The sequence below is a fragment of the Gekko japonicus genome, unplaced genomic scaffold (genome assembly GCF_001447785.1).
Source record: "Gekko japonicus isolate JY-2015 unplaced genomic scaffold, Gekko_japonicus_V1.1 scaffold1135, whole genome shotgun sequence".
Taxonomy (NCBI): domain Eukaryota; kingdom Metazoa; phylum Chordata; class Lepidosauria; order Squamata; family Gekkonidae; genus Gekko; species Gekko japonicus.
The window spans coordinates 459,232-483,886 of record NW_015161987.1 but is presented as its reverse complement, the minus strand read 5'-3'; the positions used below and the strand labels follow the sequence as shown (position 1 = coordinate 483,886).

The 24,655-nt window shown below is 48.7% G+C and overlaps 1 protein-coding gene across 1 annotated transcript in view; it reads left to right on the top strand.

Annotated features, from left to right (window-relative positions):
• Window positions 1-11,915: 11,915 nt before the first annotated feature.
• Window positions 11,916-24,655, top strand: part of WISP1 (WNT1 inducible signaling pathway protein 1) — a 62,295-nt gene continuing 49,555 nt past the window's right edge. Inside the window, exon 1 of the mRNA XM_015429814.1 lies at window positions 11,916-11,968. Within this exon, the coding sequence (XP_015285300.1) occupies window positions 11,918-11,968 (51 nt within the window). The 5' untranslated portion in view covers window positions 11,916-11,917. The remainder of the gene's footprint in view (window positions 11,969-24,655) is intronic.

The following is a 24,655-nucleotide window of genomic DNA, read 5'->3' as shown; positions in this document are numbered from 1 at the left end:
CTGGAAGGCCAGATACTGAAGCTGAAGCTCAAATACTTCGGCCACCCAATGAGAAGGGAGCACTCCCTGGAGAAGACCCTGATGCTGGGAAAGACTGAATGTCAAAGAAGAAGGGGGCGGAAAAGGATGAGATTTTTTGCTCACAGGACTCCACAGCTTAGAGGGAGCATTGGTTCAGAGAGAGAGCCAGTCGAGAAATGGGGGGTGAGTCTAGGGTTTCCAGCCTCCAGGTGGTGGTGGGAGGTTTCCTGGGATTACAATTTATCTCCAGGTGGCAGAGGTCACTTCCCCTGGGGGAAATGGCAGCTTTGGAAGGTGTACTCTAGGGCTTTATACCCCACTGAAGTATCTTCTCTTCCTCAACCCCTCCTCAGGCTCCACACCCCAAACCTCTAGGAATTCCCCAACCCCAAGCTGGCATCCCTAGACCCATGTAGGTGTCTTCACAAGTGCTTTCCCAAACCTGGTTGGGAAGACACAATGACACCGCAAAAGCCCTGGTACCATGACCTCCCATTTTCTAGTGAAACTATATGGGCCTTGGGTCTCGATAGATGCCCCAGCATCTGACCCCTGAAGCCAACCCTGCTTTCCGAAGCCTACGCGTTAACTTAGAAACATAGAAACCATAGAGCTGGAAGCAATGTTCCCTCTAAGCTGTGGAGTCCTGTGAGCAAAAATTCTACCTTGCAAGCTCCTGGCATTAAAGTTGTGAGCGGCCAATTTGGCTACTGCCTACATTAGTTTGCTCTGGAGCCATCTTTCCTGAGCTGAGTCAAAAATCTGTGAGCCAGAGGCTAAAAAATGGTGAGCTAGCTCACACTAACTCAGCTTAGAGGGAACACTGGCTGGAAGGTACCCCAAGGATCATTTAATCCAACCTCCCTGCACAATGCAGGAAATTCACAACTACGCAGGGAACGCTCTGTGATCGAGACTGCCGCCGCCACCGCTTGGAAGGGAAGCGGTGAGCCGGGAGGGGGGGCCCTCAGCTCAGAGCCGGGGGAGGGAAGCGGCGAGCGGTGAGCAGGAAGGGGGGCCCAGAGTGGCAGGAGGTGGAAATACAGGCGCCTTCTTGTCAGCAAGCTGCCATTCTGTTTTCTGTGACCTCTGTGTACATATCCTTTCCCTGTTACACCCGGCTTGGCTTCTATCATCCTGTTCCTGCTTTGGAATGCAAAAGATAACTGCTGGAGGTTGTGTGGGGGAGAAGATGCTGTAATGCTTGCCTATTGATTTTCCCAGGACTACTGCACCTGTGTTTTGTCTGATGTTCTGCCTGGTTCTCATGTACTGGGCGCGCAACCGTTTCCTTAGCCCGCCAGCGGGAAAGATATTCATTGGATCTGTATCTGTTTGAAGTTCCTTTATTATGCTTGACCTAACTGTGTATCCCCAGTTCTAACAAAGAACGTGTTTGAGTATGTCTTCAACGCTTTGAAATAAATTTTGCTTTTCTTTAAAACGTGGATTTATTCTCGATGCTTGGGGATCCAACACCTGACCGCTCAGCAATTTCATGGAGTGCCCACAAGTTCTTGTATTGTGGGAAAGGGAGAAAAGTACCTCTTTCTCAACCTGCTCTTTCCCAATCATGTCACCCCTCAGTCGTCTTTTCTCCAAGCTAAAGAGCCCCAAGCGCCTTAACCTTTCCTCACCAAACTGGTTCTTACACACACGCACTACAACCCTCAACCCAGCTGATGGATGCTCACCACGCAGATCTTACAGTGTCCCATGCTCGAAGACATGGGTTTTCCTTCCAGAGGTCTCTGCTGTCGTGTGCTGAACACTTTTCATAGGAAGTGAAAATCCAGTGTAGGGTGACAACTGGAAAATATTAACAATGCCAGAAAAATCTCACCTGTGTCTCCTAAGCTGAGAGAAGTACGTGAAGCCTGTCCACTCCTGGAGAAAACAGGATCTTAGTCAAAGTGCCTCCCTCAAGGATGACTTCAGGCACATGTTAAATAATGCACACTTTATGGTATTTGACAAACACCAAGGAAAACGGCCAGCAACATCCACCCGGAAGGCCGGTAACCCCAAGGGGCCAATAACCACAGGGTCCTTTCCCTTCCCAGTCAGAAGAAAGCGTTGATTTAAGATGAAGTGTGGGGAAATAACTGCCGTGCCAAGAGACACACTGGAAAAACATCATGAGATGTTAATTTGCACTTTGCGGGAGTGCACGTATTTTAACATCATCTGCAAAACGGGTGGATAAAAGAGATGGTGATAGCAGGAGATGCTAGGCTTCTCCTCCAAGACAGTCAAGCTGGAAATAATTAAACAACGAGACATCATTTCTTTCTTTTATGTATTTATTTAAAATCATTTTAAGCTCACTGTTCTCTCAGGCCACTGGGCTCCTCCAAGGTGAGTAAATGGATTTTTTAAAAGGAAAAAAACCCCTGATAAATCATAGAAAGTTGAAAACATCACATTATGAAAACAGCCAGCAGACCTCAGAATATAGTTGAGGCAGAGAACCGGGAACTGAGAGGAGGGGAAGGAAGGGATGAGCCAGTGGTCAGCTTGTGGCCCTTTCTTATATGCCCAGGGCAATGCCGAATTCAGCGTTCCCTCTAAGCTGAGTTAGTGTGAGCTAGCTCACAGTTTTTTTAACCTCCGGCTCACCCATTTTTGTCTCTGCTCAGGAAGGAGAGCTCCAAAGCAAACTAATTTATGCAGTGGCCAAATCGCTCGCTCACAACTTTAATGCCAGTAGCTCACCAAGTAGCATTTTTGCTCACAAGACTCCACAGCTTAGAGGGAGCACTGATGCCGATCGCCATTTTGGGGTCAGGATGGAATTTTCCTCCATGCCAAATTGACCCTGGGATCCTAGCGGTTTCTTGCCTTCTTCTGGGCATAGAGCAGGGGCCACCGGGTGTGTGTGTGTCTGGTATCCCTAGCTGAGAGCCTTTGGGGAGAATGCTGCTAGTGTGCTAGTGTGGATATAGAGCAAGGACACCACTTATTTAGTATGTTATTTATAGTTCGCCTTTCTCACCGGGATGCAAAGCGGATTACCCAGAGTGAGTGAATACAGTCAACAGGGTGGGGACGTTCAGTACATGGTGAAATTGGGTTTGGGTTGTAGATCCAAAAAGAAGCCTAAAAATAATTCCATAATTCCATCTAAGGCGGCTTATATCCCCTGGATACGTTTTTATCTATGTTATAGAATACGTTACATTAGCACGATCACCTTTTGAGAAATCGGTTTTAGACGCTTCACTCATCAGTATATAGGCTAAAGGATAGTGTTTAACGGTTATTGTTCTGCAGATTGTTTGGGTGTGGTTGTGTCTTTAAGTTTTTCTTTGGTTAACCACTTATTGTAATGGTTAGTTCTTTTGACATGTTTGGTTATGCTGTTATGTTGTTTTACTCTTCTTAATAAGATAAAATTTATTAAAGAAAAAAAGAAGCCTAAAAAACAGAACTAAAGCAAAAAAAAAATCAAAATCAAGGGAACACAGTACTATAAATGGCAAAAACACACAAAAAACCCACTGTGAAGATTCACTTATAAACAATGTGTGAACCAAATAAAGACTGTTGTTGTAAAGTACTGGGTCCAGACACGTTGTTAGTGAATCAGCTCATAGTTTATTAAGGCAGGAGGAAACTGAGATGTTGTAGCAGGACCCAGAGCCTGCTTAAATGCCAGTTCCATGCCTCACCCAACACACACACATACACCTGTGATTAGTTTATTTACAGTGCGCCCACACCCATAGGTTCCTTTATTTATTTATTTTTTAATTTATTTTTGGATTTATATCCCGCCCTCCCCGAAGGCTCAGGGCGGCTAACAACGAGGCACAAGTGCCAGAATTAAAACAGATAAAACAGTCTAAAACACTAAAACAATACAGTACAACAACAAAGTGCCAGTGCAAGATGGGGTAGAACTTCCTCGAATGGTATTGGTCCCACAACTTGTCGGCCCCTCTCCTTCCATGGTCACCTCGCACCCAGATGGAACCACATATTAGTGGTAGTGGTGCGATGCTGCATACATATCGGTGGTGGAATTGAAGTGGCGGCGGCTCCTACTCAAAAGCCTGGCGGAAGAGCTCCGTCTTACAGGCCCTGCGGAACTGAGAAAGGTCCCGCAGGGCCCGGATCTCCTCTTTCTTCTTGGATCCGGACTGACCAATTGGCCCGTTCTTGGATCCTCTCTCGCTATTGTGTCTGGCCGTGAAGCTCTGCTAGTTCACATGACCATGTGCGAACCCGACCGCGTGTGCGGTCTTAGTTAGTACACAACAGTTATCGAAGGCTTTCACAGCCAGAGTTCATTAGTTGTTGTAGATTTTCCAAGCTGTATGGCCGTGGTCTTGGCAATGTCAATTGGATTTGGGTGTAGATCCAACCAGAAGTCTAAAAAACAGAACTGAAGCAATATATATATTGCTTAAACAAATATATATATTAAGGGAACACAGTGCTATAAATGGCAAAAAAAACAACCAAAAAAAACCCACTGTGAAGATTCACTTATAAACAATGTGTGAACCAAATAAAGACTTGTCGAAGGCTTTCATGGCCCGAGTTCATTAGTTGTTGTAGATTTTCCAAGCTGTATGGCTGTGGTCTTGGCATTGTCAATTGGGTTTAGGTTGTAGATCCAACCAGAAGTCTAAAAAACACCAAAAAACCCACTGTGAAGATTCACTCATAAACAATGTGTGAACCAAATAAAGACTGTTGTCGAAGGCTGTCATGGCCGGAGTTCATTACATGTTGTAGATTTTCCAGGCTGTAATGCAGCCCGGAAAATCTACAACAACTAGCAAATAAAGACTATTACAAATTCATGCCTTGTTTAAAAATAATAGAAGAAAATAAGAAGCTTCGACGATGGAAGAAATTATAGATGCTCTGATTTGACTTTAAAAAGTTTAACAAATTAACATAATACTAACACCACTCACTTCTTTTCTTTGTCCCTCTGTACACCCTCCCTTATTTCTAATTTTAAGCAAAATAGCTCCCCTCTTTAGGGGAGCAAATAAAGCATTAAAAAAAAAAAACTATTACAAATTCATAGGTCATGAGATTTATATAAACCTCAAGAATCTTATACTAGAACCAAAACTTCCAAAGTGCATTTTAAACAAGTACAACACCATGTCAGAGAACTAAACACATCAATGACAAGCTAAATGCAAATCATAAAGGTTACACAATTCGACAGGTAAATCTTCTGAAAAAAATAGTGGCATCAAGGCCGCCTGAAACTTCTACGCTCAACAAATAACAATTCACCTGCAAGCATATACAAATCTTCCAGTAGACTCACTGTTGGGTTTTGATAGTGAGATATTGAAAAAATGGTATTTAGCAGAGATAATATAGCCCAGCAGAGCCTGAGTAAAATAATTCAGACTGAGAGTCCATGTGTAATTAAAATATAAAGTTTTTACTAAATTCTAGCATGGGGAAGGGTAACTGGGATGAAAATAAAAACAGAACTAAATCGGCTACATTCTTACTCTACAAAGACAAAATTAGAAGAGAGTGAGTATGGCTTCTCTTCTTCTTCTTCAGAACATCAAAACAAAGCTGGGAAGAGAAGCCATAAAATGGTAATACACCTTGATCAGAGGTCATTTCGGGGGGGAATGCGGGGGAACACAGTTCCCCCGGGTGAGGTGCAGGGGGGTGGGGCACATGACGAAGCCCCGCCTCCTGCTTCCGGCTGCCCCACTTCCAGCCCTCATTCAGCCAGGAGGAGGCAGGAGAAGAGGGAGGGTAAGTTGCTTCCTCCCTGCCTCTCCCCACCCCTGCCTGCCTGGGACCAAGGAGGGCCTTGGCGGGGCTTCCTCGCACTCCCGCTGGCCTTGCAGGTCCACCGCCGGGCCCCTGATGTCAGGGGGTGTGGCATATGCTAAAGAGTTATGCTAATGAGTTCCCCTAGCTCTTTTTCTATGAAATGACCCCTGACCTTGATACAAATTCCTAGATCAGGGAGAAAATTCCCAGGCTTTCTACATCTAAAGAACATTGGTTACATGAGAAACATGTAACTTCTTGTGAGTAACATAAACAAACATTTAACCCCAAATATACTGTTTTCAACTTGTAATACCCAACACTTACTGTGTAGCTTTCCAGCAGACTAACGTGTTTCCCAGGTTAAATCGTGTTTCCAATCTTCATCGAAGTCAAGAATAAACATTTTCATATGGAGCTCACAAACTCATCAGAATTTCCCACAATTGAGGAGCCAACGGCTTCACACTCAGAAGGGTTGGTAGAAGCTGAAACAATGCACAAGTGTTAATGTGACACATTCAATGGTGCAAAAATTACACCATTGGAGCCAACCCACAGCAAACTATGCATGTTAGTACAAACCACAGTCATTTCTCCAAGTAACTTTGTGAAGACTTTTGTAACAGTGCTACCCTAGTGTGTGTGTATAAGGTGCTATCAAGTCACAATTGACTTACAGTGACCCCAACAAGGGGCTTTCAAGGCAGGTGAGCAGCAGAGGTGGTGTGCCATTGCTTTCCTCTGCAGAGTCTTCCCTGGTGGTCTTCCCATTCAAGACTTATGGTGACTCCAACAAGGGGCTTTCAAAGGGAGTTGAGAAGCAGAGGTGGTTGGCCATTGCCTTCCTCTGCAGAACCTTCCTGGGTGGTCTCCCATCCAAGACTTACAGTGACCCCAGCAAGGGGCCAGTTTGGTGTAGTGGTTAAGTGTGCGGACTCTAATCTGGGAGAACCGGGTTTGATTCCCCACTCCTCCACTCGCACCTGCTGATGTGACCTTGGGTCAGTCACAAGCTCTGGCACAGCTGTCCTTGAAAAAGAGCAGTTTGTGTCAGAGCTCTCTCAGCCCCACCCACCTCACAGGGTGTCTGTTGTGGGGAGGGGGAAGGGAGAGGAGTTTGTAAGCCGCTCTGAGACACCTTTGGGTAGTGAAGGGCGGGGTATAAATCCAATCTCTTCTCTTCTTCCTCTTCTTCTTTCAAAGCAAGGGAGAAGCAGAGGGGCTTTGCTATTGCCTTTCTCTGCAGAGCCTGCCTTGGTGGTCTCCCATCCAAGACTTACGATGACCCCAGCAAGGGGCTTTCAAGGTAGGTGAGAAGCAGAGGTGGTTGGCCACTGCCTTCCTCTGCAGAGCCTTCCTTGGTGGTCTCTCATCCAAGACTCATGGTGATCCCAGCAAAGGGCTTTCAAGGCAAGTGAGAAGGAGAGGAGCTTTGCCATTGCCTTTCTCTGCAGTGCCTGCCTTGGTGATCTCCCATCCAAGTACCAACCCTGCTGTGCTTCCAGGATCTGACAAGACTGGGTTATACCAAGCTACCTTCCCTCCACTATCCTATTGCTTGCAAAAAAAAAAAACCCTCTTGAATAATTCAGTTTTGCATAGTTTGCAGAAAGCCAGGAGAATGTGAGCTTTCCTGACCTCTTCAGGCAGGCCATTCGCCAAGGTGGGGCCCACAATGGAGAAGGGACGTGTATGGGCAGTTGTTGACTTTGTCCATTTGCAGGCTGGCACCTGCAGAAGGTCTCTGTTTGTGTGCATGCCAAGATCAGCAGCAGGTATGGTCGCTCATTGTGGGGAGAGAGTATACAGTCCAGGAGAAAGTATTGTCTTGAGCATGTCTGAACGAACATGTTTGACGTTCACAGCCTTTGCTCAGTAGGGCCTTACAAACATGTCCCCTTCCTTCTCGTCCCACCACCTAGTCCCCACACTTGTGTATTTGGGATGTACATTGAAACAGGTTATAATCTTCAGATACATTAACAGAAGCATTGTGTCCAGATCACGGGAGGTGGTAGTTCCGCTATGTTCTGCTATGGTCAGGCCTCACCTGGAGTACAGTTTTGGGCACCGCATTTTAGGAAGGATATTGACAAGCTCGAGCGTGTCCAGAAGAGGGCAACCAGGATGGTGAGAGGGTTGGAATCCAAGTCCTATGAGGAAAGGCTGAAAGAGTTGGGTATGTTTAGCCTGGGAAAGAGAAGGTTTAGAGGGGACATGATTGCAGTCTTCAAGTATCTGAAGGGCTGTCGTGTAGAAGATGGAGCAGATCTATTCTCTCTTGCTCCGGATTGCAAGACTAGATTGAATGGGTGGAAATTACAAGGGAGTCGTTACCGGCTAAATATCAGGAGAAACTTCCTAACTGTCAGAGTGGTTGAGCAGTGGAACAGACTGCCTCTGGAGGTGGTGGATGCTCCTTCGCTGGACATGTTCAAGCGGAGGCTGGACGACCCTCTTTCAGGTATGTTGTAGGTATGTAGGGCTATTTTTCAGTGCAGGGGGTTGGACTAGATGACCTACAACTCTAACATTCTATGATTCTATGATTCTAATTGTGAGCCACTTTGGAGTCAACTAGGTTGAAGAACAAGGTATGATAAACGAACAGATAAATGCCATGCCCAGTTTAAGAGAATGAATGGAGGGCCTGTGTTAGAATAGACACCGTCAAGTGTACAAAAGAAGTCAGCTGCTGCACGGGGTACCAAAGGAGCAAAGATAGATTAGGCAGAGAGATTGATGGGTGCAACCCGCTGTCTAATCTGCTAAATGCAGGATCTCCATATGAGCCCTGTAGAGCACTGAGCACTGAGGTCTACCAACCAACATCTTTTGGTAGTCCCTGGCCCCAAGGACATCCAACTTGCCTCAACTAGGGTCAGGGCCTTTTCAGACCTGGCCCCTGCTTGGTGGAATGAGCTCCCATATGAGATCAGGGCCCTGTGGGATTTATTACAATTCTGGAGGGCCCGTAAGACGGAGCTCTTCCACCAGGCTTTTGACTGAGGCAGCAGACGTCCCTCTCCCCCCCAGTTGATCTCCCATTGGTGGCTTTGATCTGAATAGCTGTATAGGAACCATCCACTGCTGAGACATCTGGCTAAATTATACATGGCACTTTATGAGCTATGTTGTTCTATATTGTTGTTTTAAACTGCGGTGCTGGCTAAAGTTAAGACGCTGAACTGCAGGCTGTGGAAGGGCGGTAGTTCAGCAGTTCGTGACCCGGGTTGCCGCATGACGGAGTGAGCTCCCGTCTCTAGTTCCAGCTCCTGCCAACCTAGCAGTTCGAAAGCAAGAAATTGCAAGTCAATAAATAGGTACCACTTCGGTGGGAAGGTAACAGCGTTCTGTGCGCCGTGGTGTTTAGTCATGCCGGCCACATGACCACGGAAACGTTTTCGGACAGCGCTGGCTCTTCGGCTTGGAAACGGAGATGAGCACCGCAACCCTAGAGTCGGATTCGACTGGCTTTCGAGCAAGGGAGACCTTTACCTTTACCTTAATATTGTGTTGTGTTCTGTATTGAGACTGATGGAACCCGCCCTGAGCCTGCTCACGGGGAGGGCGGGATACAGGACCAATAAAGCAAAACAAATAAAAAAAAATAAATGCTGTTTCCTTGTTTGTCCACAGAATGGAGCTCACTGGTTTCCTCCTCCTTCCCACTCTGCTTTTCAGCCATGTAGCTACCAGCTTAGAACTTCTGTCTCTGTCCAGCAATCTAACTTCCTTTATGAACAAAAACCTCACTCCGCCAACGATCGGGGTGGGGTGAGAAAACCCTCAAGCTGTAGGTTCAATAGTGACTGCCAAGTAGATCCAGAGAAACATAATTCAAAGTTGTTTGGACAGTACTGTGCAGACCTGATGTTAGTGGCCCAATGAAGCTGACAGGCAGTTGATTCAGAACAGACAAATGGAAATACTTTTTACAGACAACACTGAATTAGTTTGTGTAACTCATTGCCACAAGATGTAGCAATGACCGTTAACCAGGGCTTTTTTGGTAGAAAAATCCCAGCAGGAACTCATTAGCATAATAGGCCACACCCAACAGCAGAAACTCATTAGCATATTAGGCCACACCCCTGACAACACAATTCATTTGCATATTAGGCCACACCCCCATGTTACCAGAAGTGTGCTCATCCAGCCACACCTACCTTTTGCTTCTTATTCTGTTTACCTTGTTTGTTGTCAAAACCCAGAGCTTTTTTTGTAGCAGGAATTCCTTTGCATGTTAGGCCACACACCCCTAATGTAGCCAATCCTAATGAGTTTCTGCTGTTGGGTGTGGCCTATTATGCTAATGAGTTCCTGCTGGGCGTGGCCAACTTGGATGCCAGCTGGAACTCCATTCCTTCATTCCTGCCCAAAAATAGCCCTGCCGTTAACGTAGATAGCTTTAAGAGAAGGTTAGACAGATTCATGGTGGAGTAGGGCTGCTAATACTGCTTCAGCCAATGTGAGGAGAATTTGAAGGCAGTGCTTGGGGATGGTGGCGTTTGTGGAGGATGTGATGTCAGTCAGTCTAGGAATACCTGCCAATCTCCATGGCAAAGACCATAGAAATGTGAGAAATTCCTAGAGCATCACCCTGGAAGCCATTTTCTGATTTTCCTCCCCTCATGCTTGTCAGTGTCTGGAGGGTGGAAGATTGGAGCTGTAGGTGGGCAGGTGGCAAGCCTATGATGGAGTGGCCCATCAATAGCTATTAGCCACCATGACAAAATAGAACCACGAAGTTCAGCTGTAGTAAGCCTCTGAATACTGTTGCCGGGGATGACAACAACACACATAGGACATGCCCTCTGTGCCCTGCTTGTAGGCCTTCTGCGGATATTGTTGTCATTGTAGTTTGTTGTTGCTATCGTTGTTGTTATTATTTATTGGGTTTTTTTTACCGCCCTTCCCGGAAACTGGGCTCAGGTCGGTTTACAGTGAGATAAAACCAGCAGTGAGACAATTAAAACCAAGATCGCAAAGAATAGAACATTAGATTCTAGGAAAAAAACAAGATGGCGTCCGAGTCCTGAGGGTGTGTCTGTCTCATGGGGGTATGTGAAAAAGTGGAAGATGGAATCGTTGCTGCTCTCAGCCAAATGCCTGACAGAACATCTCTGCCTTACAAGCCCTACAGAACTATAATAGGTCCCATAAGGCCTGGATGGAACTTGGCAGAGAGTTCCACAAGGTCGGGGCCAGGGCAGTAAAGGCCCTGGTCGACCATGACTGGATACCTCTTGAGCCGGGGACCAACCAGGAAATGTCAGTCAACAGAGTGCAAGGCTCTCCTGAGGGTATACCAGGAGAGGCGGTCCTGAAGATATCTGGTAGGCCACTGGTCGGTCACCATGTAGAACAGAACCTGGACTCAATGGACCATTAGTCTGATCCCTCACAGCTGCGTTTGTGAGTATACCTCACGAGATATGTACGAAGATGGCTGTCTTCACTGTGAGCTCACAGAAGCGTTTGGTTGCGTCTGCTGGAAATGGGATCCTGGATTTGGCAGAGCTGGGTTCAAATCACGGAGGCGATTCTTCTGCCCTTCCTCTGCAATGCAGGGCAGCCCTTTCTAGAGCAGCCCAGAATTCCTCCTCGTGAAGAAGTCAGTCGTGAATGGATATTTCCATGTCGAACAGCCCGCATGAATGTCGGGGGGGAAACCATAAATAAACATAATTGTGGCTGAACTCGGGAGCCCGCAAGCGTGGCGTTAAAATTACAGCTTTTGTCGAGCTGATGGGCTGTGAGTTTCCTTTAAGAATCTTCTGGCTGAAGTCGACAGTACAGTGAGAGGCAGGAGGTGGGGACAAAACATGAGGGGGAGAGGAAGATAAAAAAAAAGATGTGAAAGCTGCAAAAGTTACTCCCGAGGAAAAATGCAGGGCTCGTCCTTAATCCTGACGTCAGGTCTGTCTTTAATAAAACCTCCCCGGAGCCAAAAGGGAGAAGTCAGATCTGTGTCAACTTGGCGGCTTGTGTAGGACACTTCTGCCTGCCTCCCCCCCTGCCCCCGGCTTTTCCAAGTGGTGTATTTGTTGTAAGGGAGTTATTTTTACATCCAAAAAAGATCTGGGTTCGATCCTCATGTATTTCACCCTGGCTTCCAGTGATGAGGTGGCCGCTTCTGCCCTGGATTCTAGCAACAAACAGCATTTTGCAGGTGAGCATCATTTTATTTCCTCCCCCCTCCTTCACTTTCTCCCCTCCTTTGGGTTTGGCTGAAAGAACTGCAGATCACTAACGTGGCAAAGAAGAGACATGCCAGCTGAGGCACCGATGCAGGAGCGAGATGGGAGAGGTGGGAAAGGAAAAGGGGAGAGAGGAGAAAGGGGTGACACGTCCCAGTCTGGGGGGGATGGAAGACCCCCAGGAGCATCTCTGAACTGTAAGCTTCTGCCACCTTTTTAACCCAGTGGGAAGCCATTCAGATTTGAAAGGGCAAATGGATCGGAGGGCGGACTAACAGACCAAGCTCACTGGCAACTGGACTGGAATCCACTTCGGGGGCTGCTATAGGTTCTGTAAATCTCCCGTGCAGCTCTGCTGACCTTCAGAATTTGGCATGACTTTGAAGAGTGCTCTTGTGCCTTAAAAAGGGGGCGTGTGACTGATGGTATTTGCAAGGAATGAACACAGCAGCAGCAGGCAGCCGCAGCATATTAGGTGCCTGCGGAGTGAATCGGTGGTCTCAGGATACCGCCCCACGTGGCAGGCCCTCTTAGCATGCGGCTGCGCCAGGGGACACCCATCTCACTCAGCTTGGCTTGTTCCCGGACTATTTAAATTTCCCGGTCAGCCCTTGGCCCTAAGGGGGACACTCTCAAGAGCGCCCTGGTCTCCGACTGCTGCCAGGGAAACAGAGATGTAAGGAAGAGAAAAAGAAAGAAGAGATAGACATTAGCTGATTCTGCATCGGCTTTTCCCTCCGTTGTTTTACCAAACCCAGGCTGGAACAGGAAAGGTGCAGTTCAAAGCCACATTCAAATACCCCTGGGGGCAACGCCATACTGACTGCAAAGTCGCCCCTGAACGGCCATAAATCTATGCAGAAGGTACCATAAAACCCAACGATCAAAGAAAGTGAAAGTGGCAGGGAGTGTGGAGGAGGCTACCATAAAACCCGATGATCAAAGGAATGACAGGAGCCGGCCATGCAAAGGCGATTTTCTGTTCCAACGTGGGTTTGCTAAAACAACGGAGGGAAAAGCCAATGCAGAACTGCCCATTAACAAACGGGAGCAGGGCAATAGCAGTTTGGTTGGGTTGCCAACCTCCTGGTGGGACCTGGAGATTTCCCAGAATTAAACTGGTTCTCCTGACTACAGAGATCAGTTGCCCTGAAGGCTGGGTTTCAGAGAGCACGTGTCTGTGCATATCAAAGCCGGGCTCACATGGGGAAATGGTGACTGTATATATTGGGGAGATACGTGCGGCACATTCAAGTGCCAAGACTGAACACTGTAAAATGGTTTTTATGCTCACGAAGTAGCTTTTTTTGAAAAAAAGTGTATGAATTGGAGTCAAATATTGCAATTCCATACAACTAGGAATCAAAATTAATTAATTAATTAAAAAGCAGAAATGAAATGAAGCCAATGTCAGTTTCCTCCCGGCTATTGGGAAGTCTTCTTGAATCAAAAGTTTTTTCACTTATCAAAAACTAGCAGTAAAGCCCGTTGTGAAAGCAATACAACAGGATCTAGAAAGAGGCTCTGGGGAAGTGCTCTGGCTTTGGGCAAACAGTGTCAATTTGCTGCGGTGACCTCAGCAGGGTATAATGACAGAGTCCACTGTTTTCTCCAGAGGAACTGATCTCTGCTACCTGAAGAGCAGTTGTAATTGTGAGTGATCTGTAGCCCTCACCTGGAGATTGGCAGCAATTGTTACCCAGGACAAAGTGGCTGGTTTGGAGGGTGTAGTCTATGGCATTCTACCTGTCTGAGGTCCCACCCCTCTGCAAACCCCACCCTCTCCAGGCTCCACCCCTCAAATCCCCAGGAATTTGTCAGCATGTAGTTGGCAACCCCATCTCCTTCCCAGCTAACCATCAACCTACCATTATCTGCCCCTTTGACTTCAGCTGACTTCTGCCCTCCCTTCTGCAGAGCAGTTGTAATTCTGAGTGCTCTCCAGCCCTCACCTGGAGATTGGCAACAATGGTTCCCTATGTGGGGCTGACTGGTTTGGAGGGTGGAGTTTATGGCAGTGTACCTGTCTGAGGTCCCACCCCTCCTCAAACCTCACCCTCTTCAGGCTCCATCCCTCAAATCCCAGGAATTTCCCATCTGGAGTTGGCAACCCAATCAGGACTGGCCCCAATCTTGAAGGTTCCATATGCAACTGACATTCCAACTGCCTTGCGGGGAGGGGGGTGAGTTTGAGGTGTGGAATGCAGTGAAGTCCAATCAGCTTCCATATGCAAAAGACCTTGAAGGTTCCATATGCAACTGACATTCCAACTGCCTTGCGGGGAGGGGGGTGAGTTTGAGGTGTGGAATGCAGTGAAGTCCAATCAGCTTCCATATGCAAAAGACCTTGAAGGTTCCATATGCAACTGACATTCCAACTGCCTTGCGGGGAGGGGGGGGAGTATGAGGTGTGGAATGCAGTGAAGTCCAATCAGCTTCCATATGCAAAAGACCTTGAAGGTTCCATATGCAACTGACATTCCAACTGCCTTGCGGGGAGGGGGGTGAGTTTGAGGTGTGGAATGCAGTGAAGTCCAATCAGCTTCCATATGCAAAAGACCTTGAAACACTGGGCAAGACTGCACAAAGCAGCCAGTCAACCCAGCCAGCGTCTTCTGACTGACAGTTCAAGCGTCCATACACTAAAGGAGTGCATTTTAGAACTTTGGCACCCACTACTCAATTATATATAAGGAGAGATCAGGAGTGAAGTGTTCAGATAGGATTCTGCCACCAAAGTTCTCTTGGTGTTTCCATCAGGTAAGGAGTCCCAAAGGGCTAGCCAGAACCTGAGGGCTACCTACTGATGATGGCAGGACACTTTGTGTCTGGAGGTATATGGGGCCAGGAGCAATGTTCCCTCTAAGCTGTGAAGTCTTGTGAGCAAAAATTCTACTTGGTGAGCTACTGGCATTAAAGTGGTGAGCGAGCCATTTGGCTACTGCATAAATTAGTTTGCTCTGGAGCCCTCCTTCCTGAGCGGAGACAAAAATGTGTGAGCTGGAAGCTAAAAAACTGTGAGCTAGCTCACTCTGACTCAGCTCAGAGGGAACACTGGCCAGGAGACCTCCAAAGCGGATCTTGGAGACTCGATCGTGTCTCTTTCTCCCCCCCGAAGTTGTAGCCAACTGACCCTACTAAGCTTCCAAGATCTGATGACATCAGGCTGACTTGAGCTATCCAGGTCATGACAATTATGAACGCATGAAGCTGCCTTATACTGAATCAGACCGCTGGTCCATCAAAATCAGTGTCGTCTACTCAGACAGGCAGCAGCTGTCCAGGGTCTCAGGCGGAGGTCTTGCACATACACCTATTCAGAGGTCATTTCAGGGGGGAACGCGGGGGAACGCAGTTCCCCCGGGTGAGGTGCAGGGGGCGGGGCACATGATGAAGCCCCGCCCCCTGCTTCCGGCCGCCCCGCTTCCAGCCCTCATTCAGCCAGGAGGAGGCAGGAGAAGAGGGAGGGTAAGTTGCTTCCTCCCCGCCTCTCCCCCCCCCTGCCTGCCTGGGGCCAGGGAGGGCCTTGGTGGGGCTTCCTCGCACTTCTGCTGGCCTTGCAGGTCCACCGCCGGGCCCCTGATTTCAGGGGGTGTGGCATATGCTAATGAGTTATGCTAATGAGTTCCCCTAGCTCTTTTTCTACTAAACGACCCCTGCACCTACTAACTGATCCTTTTGACTGGAGATGTCGGGGATTGAACCTGGGACCTTCTGCATGCCAAGCAGAGGCTCTACCACTGAGCCGCCGGCCCCTCCCTCACATCTATAGTACAGCTATAAGCTGATTTAAGCATTGCAGCTTCCCTTTGAGGCATCCCGTGAATTGTTCTGTACAGGGAATGTAAGTCATTCAAGTTCTCAGTCCAAGGCAAGGTTGCCAACTCCGGGTTGAGAAATTCCTGGAGACTTGGGGAGGGGGCTGGAACCTGGGAAGGTTGGGGCTGCGAGAGGGTGATGACCTTAGTGAGATATAATGCCCACAAAGTCCATCCTCCAAGGCAGCCATTTTCTCCAGGGGAAATGCTCTCTGGAACACCCTCTGCAACTCTGGGAAATCTCCAGGCTCTCCCTTCCTGGAGGTTGGCAACCCTAGTGCAAGGACTGTGCTGGCCCCTCGCTGTCATCAAGACAGCTTGCAGGTAGTGTCGATTTACGGCCTCTGAATGTGGATTTACTGCCGTTAACCGTGGCTAGTAGCCCCAGAGAGACCTGCTCTGGAAGGGAACAGTCTTCCTCAATGCCTGCTGCTTCAAGAACTTTAACAGAAGATGTCTGGGATTGCCCTAGAGGCATTTTGACTGTGAATCCTATGCTCCGCCACTGAACCGCAGAAGTGAAATTCTCCAAGACAGAAAGATGCTGAGATAAGGATGCCATGAAGGACATGCATGGAACCAAAGTAATCTTTAAAGGGAATATTTTTGTAAACAGTCTCCAAGAGACAAGGATATTTTGGTCTGCTTGCTTGCTGGGAGAGATCAGGATCTGTCCATTTGGTCTCTGAAGTCTTCCAGAGGTTGTTTGGTTAGCGATGAGGATGAGCGGGGGCCTGGAGACCAAGCCCAATGAGAGAAGATAGAGGGACGTGGGGATGTTCAGTCTGGAGAAGAGGAGGTTGGGGGGGGGGGCAGGATTGTTCTCTTGGTGTAGTGGTTAAGTGCGCAGACTCTAATCTGGGAGAACCGGGTTTGATTCCCCCACTCCTCCACTTGCACCTGGCTGGATGACCTTGGGCAAGCCATCGTTCTGACCAGAGCTGTTCTTGAAAAAGAGCAGTTTCTGTCAAGAGCTCTCTCAGCCCCACCTACCTCACAGGGTGTCTGTTGTGGGGAGGGGAAAGGAAAGGAGTTTGTAAGCTGCTCTGAGACACCTTTGGGTAGTGAAGGGCGGGGTATAAATCCAATCTCCTCCTCCTCTCTCTTCTTCTTCTTCTTCTTCTTCTTCTTCTTCTTCTTCTTCTTCTTCTTCTTCTTCTTCTTCTTCTTCTTCTTCTTCTTCTTCTTCTTCTTCTTGAAGTATCTGAAGGGCTGTCCCTTAGAGGAGGGCAGGGGAGCTGTTCCTTTTGGCAGCAGAGGAGAGGACTCGCAAGAACGGGTTTAAATTAAGAGCAGGAAGGTACTGACTTGATCTCAGGAAAAACTTTTTGACAGAGTTGTACAAGAGTGGAATCGGCTGCCTAGGGAGGTGGTGCGCTCCCCCTCCCTGGCAGTTTTCAAGCAGCGGCTGGACAAACCCTTGTCAGGGATGCTCTTCTAGGCTGATCCTGCACTGAGCAGGAGGTTGGACTAGATAGCCTGTAGGACCCCTTCCAGCTCAGTGATTCTATGATTCTGAGCCCAGATGACCCATGACAAGGTGAAAGGGTGCACATGATGCGCAGGGATGGGGAGGTGCATGAGCACCAGTTGCCTGCTCGACAACTTAGGTCTGCCGGCAACCTTCCCTTGGTGTTTCCGTCACTTGGCCGGCTGCGGTTGCCCTCAGAGGGGACTTGATTCTTTGTATACTGTGACGGCCACCAAGTGGCAGGAACGGGGAAAGAGGCCATCGCTCAATGGGAGAGCATCTGCTTGGCATGCAGAAAGCCCCAGACTCAATCCCCAGCTACCTCTGTGGTGGAAAGCATCAGGTAGTAGGTACCGTTGCCAACAAGAGCTTGGGAAATTCCCAGAGATTTGGAGAGCTGGTCCCTAGGGAGGGCTGAGTTTTGGGGCGGGAAGGAGGTCGGTATGTGATGCCACAACTCTGCTATTTTATCCTGGGGGACTGATGTCTGTAGTCTATAAATCAGCAGTACTTTTGGGAGAACGTCCAACCCACCTAGCAGCTGGCAACCCTGGTTAACAGTAGGTGATGAGAAAGACTTCTGCTGGAGACCATGGAGAGCTGCCGCATACAAGCAAAGACTGACCTTCAGACCAAGGGTCTGAGTCTGTAGAGGGCAATTTCAGGTATTGATTTTCCATAGGGGATCTGGTGTGCTCCTTTGTATCTTTCATTTAGATGTCGAAGCACGATGTGGGGGGATTTGGGAAGTCTGGAAAGATCTGTTGAATATATATGTACTTAACAGGTACTTCTAAAGCCCAGAGATTGTCAAAGATGCGATCCTTCTACATGAGCCAAAAGGTTTTTAGCCTCTGGCCCATTGCCTGTAGCCGTGTTCAGCCATATGAATTTCTTGCGACTTGGATTACTTCTACGGAAGAGAAGGGAGCACATCTCCCTTCCCCCATCCCCCGGAAAGAGGATGCCTGGATGTATCTCACAACACTACTGTAAGGATAGAGATCTGCCGCTGAGGTCTTGTGAGACTACAGTGTGAGATCTCGGTGGCCCTTCTGGGAGTTGCTAGGCAACCCACAACCAACACTGCTGAGGATTCCGAGTCTCAGTTGGAGGGCAATTCTGCATCTGGCCTGCGCTCCACATTTTCTCAACTGGGAGGAAAAAGTGCAGCTCAAAACCACATGCAAATACCTCGGGGCAATGTCGTACTGACTGCAAAGGCGCCCCTGAATGGCCATAAAATGGCCATAAGTCTATGCAGAAGGTGCAATAAAATCTGATGATCAAAAAAGTGAAGGCGGCATGCAATGCAGGGCGGAATTTCTGTTCCAAGGTGGGTTTCATAAAAAAACGTAGGGAAAAGCCAAGGCAGAATCAGCCAATGTCAGCCTGGGGGAGAGGGAGAGAAGCAGATTAAGAAAGGGGAAAGGGAGGGGAAAAGGAAGGGAAAGCTAGAAGGTGGAGGAGCAGAAAATGTAAAAAGGGAACGCTGAGATGGGGCAGGGGAACAGAAAAAGGAAGTGGAGGGAGGGAGGGAGGGAGGAATTAGAGACTACCAGAGGCAGGGAACAGAAAAGGGTAGCTAGGTTGGTAGGTAAGTGGGAGCAAGGGAGAGGGAAGGTAAAGGGGGAGCTGCAGGAATTGCCAGGGGGAGGCAAAAGGGAAGAGCAAGAAAGAGAGAGGCAGTGGCGGAAATGCGATCCCCTCTTTGCATCCTCATGAGTCCTGCTCTTTTTAGATACATATGCAGATGTAAATAATCATAATCAGGTCTATTTTTGGGCAGGAACGCACAGGAATGGAGTTCCGGCTGGCTCCCGAGTTGGCCACGCCCAGCAGAAACTCATTAGCATAATAGGCCACACCCAACAGCAGGAACTCATTAGGATTGGCTACATTAGGGGTGTGTGGCTTAACATGCAAAGGAGTTCCGGCTACAAAAAAAGGCCCTGGGTTTTGACAACAAACAAGGTAAACAGAATAAGAAGGGAAAGGTGGGTGTGGCTGGATGACCACACTTCTGGTAACACGGGGGGGCGGCCTAATGTGCTAATGAGCTGTGCTGCCAGGGGTGTGGCCTAATATGCTAATGAGTTTCTGCTGTTGGGTGTGGCCTACTATGCTAATGAGTTCCTGCTGGGCTTTTTCTACAAAAAGAGCCCTGAGTCATAATCTATAAAATGCATCACTCCTGTGCTGAAAGATCTGCACTGGCTACTCATTTGGTTCTGGCACAATTTGAAGCGCTGGTTCTTACCTTGAGGGCCTTACTTGGCTTGGGGCTCTGAAGATCCACCTCCTCACATACAGTCCAGCTCATCCGCTAAGATCTTCTTCTCAAGCTGTGTGTCCCTCCCTCCAGGGGTGGGGCAGGTGGCCTCTATCCTTCTTGAACTCACCTAACTTTAAGTGTCAGGCAAACATTTCCATTTTCCCCAGACTTTTAACGGAGGGGGTTCCATTTTTGTTCGTTATTTATACAGCTGTTTGCCCCTCTCTGGATGGCCCAGGCTAGCCTTCTCTTGTTAGCGCTTGGAAACCAAGCAGGGTATTGGTTGGTTTCCAAGCAAGCCCTGGTTAGTCCTCGGATGGGAGACTGTCAAGGGAATCTAAGGTTACTGTGCAGAGACAGACGATGGCAAACCACCTCGGTTCGTCTCTTGCCTTGAAAACCCTAAGGGGGTTGCCAGAGGTTGACTGCAACTTGATGGCACTTTCCACCACTATATCTGCCAGAGCTGCCAGCCTCCAGGTGGGGCCTGGAGACCTCCCGCTTTTACATCTGATCTCCCGCTGACAGAGATCAGCTCCCCTGGAGAAAATGGCCGCTTTGGAGGGTGGACTCTGTGGCACTGTGCCATGCTGAGGCCCCTCCCCAAACCCCGCCCTCTCCTGGGCCCACCCCCAAAGTCTCCAGGTATTTTCCAGCCCAGACCTGGCAACCATAATGCCCGCTCCTCGTCCGAGGGATGTTTCATGACTATCACTTTAGGCTGCTTAATGTCAGTTTTTATGGCTTGCTTACTTGACCGTTCTTATGCTGTTGTTTTGATGATTTCATGGTGTTCTTCCTTTCCGTGAACTGCTCTGAGCAAGTCTATGCAGAAGTAGCATCCAAATTTCCTGATAGATTTTACTTCTTAAACTATGTCCGTTGTAAGATGGACACACGAAGCTGCCTGATACTGAATCAGACCTTTGGTCCATCAAGGTCCACACAGTGCTCAGACGGGCAGCAGCTCTCCAGGGTCTCAGGTTGAGATGTTTCAGTCTTACTTGCAGAAACAGGAAGGGAAGGGGAGGGGAGGGGAGGGGAGGAAGGGAGGGAGGGAGGGAGGGAGAAAAGGTATGCCTCCCCTTCACTTCGCCAACCACCCTGCCGAGCCACAGTTTGGCCACCACTGTTTTACACCTTTTGTGGAATGACAGAAAGGTGGGCACCTTCTCCACCTTTTTGGCCAGGCCATTCCACAGAGGAGGAGCCATAACAGAGAATGCTTGGGTATGGGCAGCATTCCCCCTCTTTCTTCGGGCTCTGGCAGGAGAATCTGAAGTAGTTGCAGGTGGTAACCTGAAGAGTCAAACCAACCTGGTGATTATATTAGCAGGCGTCATTTGTGTGCGTGTGTTTGTGTGTGTGTGCGCACAGATTTTGGATTTGGATTGGTGTTGAGCTGCCTCCCATGGTCTTGGTGTCTTAAGAGTGTTCTTGTACTTCTGTTTATTTTTATTGGCTTCTAATGTCCTGGCCCCACTGGTGGACCTCCTGATGGCCCTGGTATTTCTGGCCACTGTGTGATACAGAGTGTTGGACTGGATGGGCCTTTGGCCTGATCCAACACTGGCATCGCTTATGTTCTTATGTTCTTAAATTAAATCAAAAGAGTTTTCAGCTAAACATTAGGAAGACATTCCTGACAGTTAGAGTAGTTCCTCAGTGGAACAGGCTTCCTCAGGAGGTGGTGGGCTCTCCTTCTTCAGAGGTTTTCATACAGAGGCTAGATGGCCATCTGACAGCAATGCTGGTTCTGTGAACTTGGGCAGATCATGAGCAGGGAGGGCAGGAAGGGTTGCCTCAGTGCTTAGTTCTTGTGGCCCTTTCTTACACACCCAGGGAAATGCCGATTGCCACTTTGGGGTCAGGAAGCCATTTTTCTCCAGGCCAGTTTGGCCGGGGATCCTGGAGGTTCTTTTGTCATCTTCTGGGGATGGAGCAGGGGTCACTGGGTGTGTGTGTTGTGGGGAGGCATTTGTGATTTTCCTTCATTGTGTAGGGGGTTGGACTAGATGACCCTGGAGGTCCCTTCCAGCTCTATGATTCTATGAAAGACCCAGGAATTAGATCGGGATCCAGCCCTTTCCATGTGCCAGCAATGAAACCATACCACCTGCTCCTGTAATTATAGGATTCTTAACAGCCGGTTTCAAGTGCATCCCCGTCAGATGTGCACAGTTCCTTATTTAAAAAGAGGGGGGAAACCCTCTGAAACCCCACCATCGTGAATTTCCTTGGTTCTGCAACAGCATTTCTATGGCATAGGAGCTGGAATAGCAATCATGTCTTTCTGGAGGCGTCCACGTGTTCTTGGGCTCCTCCCAAGCACATACCCACTGAAAGAAATAATTGCTATTCCATCTTGGCTGTCCTGGACCTGTCACAGAAGAGTGTTTAAGCCCTGAGACAATCAGGCTTTAGAAATAGTGGGAATGGTATTGACCTGGCAGGGCTGAACCAAGCCTCTTCAACCGCAATGTCTAAATATAACGAAACATAAACGGGGGGCTCTAAAGGACGGCGAGAGGAGCTCCTCGCGTGGGAGGGATCTTTCCCATCTCCCCCCATCTTCTGCAGCCCACGATGCAGTGTGTGTGTGTGTGGGTCAGTGTTCCCCCTAAGCCGAGTGAGTGTGAGCTGACCCACAGTTTTTTAGCCTCCGGCTCCCACATTTTTGTCTCAGCTCAGGAAGGGTGGCTCCAGAGCAAACTAATCTACGCAGCAGCCAAATCGCTCGCTCATAACTTTAATGAGAGTAGCTCACCAAGTAGAGGTTTTGCTCACAAGACTCCACAGCTCGGAGGGGGCATTGGTGGGGGCCCTGCCGCTAGAGAAGGGGCATCTGCGGAACTGATGGACGCTCAGCTCTTTTGCATGGTCTATCAGTGGCTATTGGCCATGGTGACTAGAGGGAACCTCCATGTTCAGAGGCACTTGGCCTCTGGGTCCCAGTGCTGAGAGGCAGTATTTAGGGGAGGGCCTTACCTTCTGCGCTCTGTTTGTTGTCCCTGCAGAGGAACTGGTTGACCACTGTGTGAGACAGGATGCTGGACTAGATGGACTCTCACTGGTCTGATCCAGCAGGGCTCTTCTGATGTTCTTATCAGGGGAAGGCCTCGGCCTCTATGCCCTGTTGTTGGCCCTCCAGAGGAACTGGTTGGCCACTGTGTGAGACAGGATGCTGGACTAGATGGACTTTCACTGGTCTGATCCAGCAGGGCTCTTCTTCTGTTCTTATGAAGGCCTCGGCCTTTTTGCCCTGTTGTTGGCCCTCCAGAGGAACTGGTCGGCCACTGTGTGAGCCAGGATGCTGGACTAGATGGACTCTCACTGGTCTGATCCAGCAGGGCTCTTCTTCTGTTCTTATCAGGGGAAGGCCTTGGCCTCTCTGCCCTGTGGTTGACCCTCCAGAGGCACTGGTTGGCCACTGCATGAGGCAGGATGCTGGACTAGATGGACCACTGCTCATATCCAGCAGAGTTCTTATTATGTTCACAAGGCTTTGGTGTGCCTTCTCCAGAGGGGGGCAGGATGGGGGCAAGACCGGGATTCATTCATTCATTCGTTCAATTTATACCCTGCTCTCCCTGCATGCATGTCAAGCATCCGTGAAGTGTGCTTGGTTCAGTTCTCTGCCACAGACTCACTGACTGACCTTGGGATTAGTCTCCATTTCAATATTCCCCATCTGCAAAATAGGCAAATGTTTTCTAAGGGCTTGAAGTTTCTTGACCGTATTATACCTATACGCAGGGTCTCCAGCTCTGTCTTGGGAAATTCCTGGAATTTATAAGCCAATCCCTGGGGAGGGCAGGGTTTGGTAATGGGAAGGATTTCAGCAGGGATATGATGTCATAAAGGCCACCTGCCGATGCTGCCATTTCCTGTAGTGGCAGCTGATGCCAAAGCATTAAAAAAAAATCTGCATAGCCAATCAAATCTCCAGTAGCCAATCAGAAGCCTTGCTGGGCAAAAGACCTTACTGGATCCACCCACTTTCTAAAAACCTCGGTGGGCACCATGTGGGAGACCCCTCCTATAGCAGCACCAGGCACTTTGGATAAAGAAAGGTAGAGTTTGTTTGTTTGTTTATTAGTTCAATTTATACCCTCCCCTCCCTGCCAAAGCAGGCTCAAGACGGCTGTCATCAGCATGTTGATGACACTGTGCTGAAGTGTGTGTGTAAAGGATGGAAGGATGGGGTTAACGGAAAGATGTCACTTATTTAATGCGTTCATTCTAAGAGTTCATGTATTTCTGAACACACACACGCGCTCACATTCAACTTCCGCAGGGCCTGCAAGACGGAGCTCTTCCACCAGGCTTTCACATAGGGGCCGCCGCCACCGCCACCACCAATGGTGGCGATAGCATCGGGATTAGGAACCGCCCTTGGAAGTTCCGCCATGAATTGTATGGCACTGACATTGTGGGATTGGCTTGGACTATTTACTGGATAGTATCACCCAGGGGTCATTTCGTAGAAAAAGAGCTAGGGGGACTCATTAGCATAACTCATTAGCATATGCCACACCCCCTGACATCACTGGAAGTGTGTCCTCCCCACAGCCGGCGGCGACCTCCAGCGGGCACCAGCAGGGAGCTCCAGGCCCCGCCCTCCCGCACCTCACCCGGGGGGATGGCGTCCCCCCGCGTCCCCCCCCAAATGACCCCTGGTATCACCCCAAGGGAAGGATCTAAGGAAATGACTGATGCCGTCAAAACCACTCAAAGACCATCTTGTTTACAGAAGGCACTTTATTATTGTTATTGTTATTATTCATGATTTTATTGTTTTATCTGGTTCTCAGGGCTATTTTTGTAGCAGGAACTCCTTTGCCTATTAGGCGACACACCCCTAATGTAGCCAATCCTTCAAGAGCTTACAGTAGCCCCTGTAAGAAGAGCTCTGTAAGCTCTTGGAGGATTGCCTACATTAGGGATGTGTCGCCTACTATGCAAAGGAGTTCCTGCTACAAAAGGAGCCCTGGCTTATGCCCCTTGTAAGCCGCCCTGAGCCCGCTCGCGGGGAGGGCGGGGTAAAAATGCCAAAATAAATAAATAAACGTGACATATTTTTGACACCCAGAAT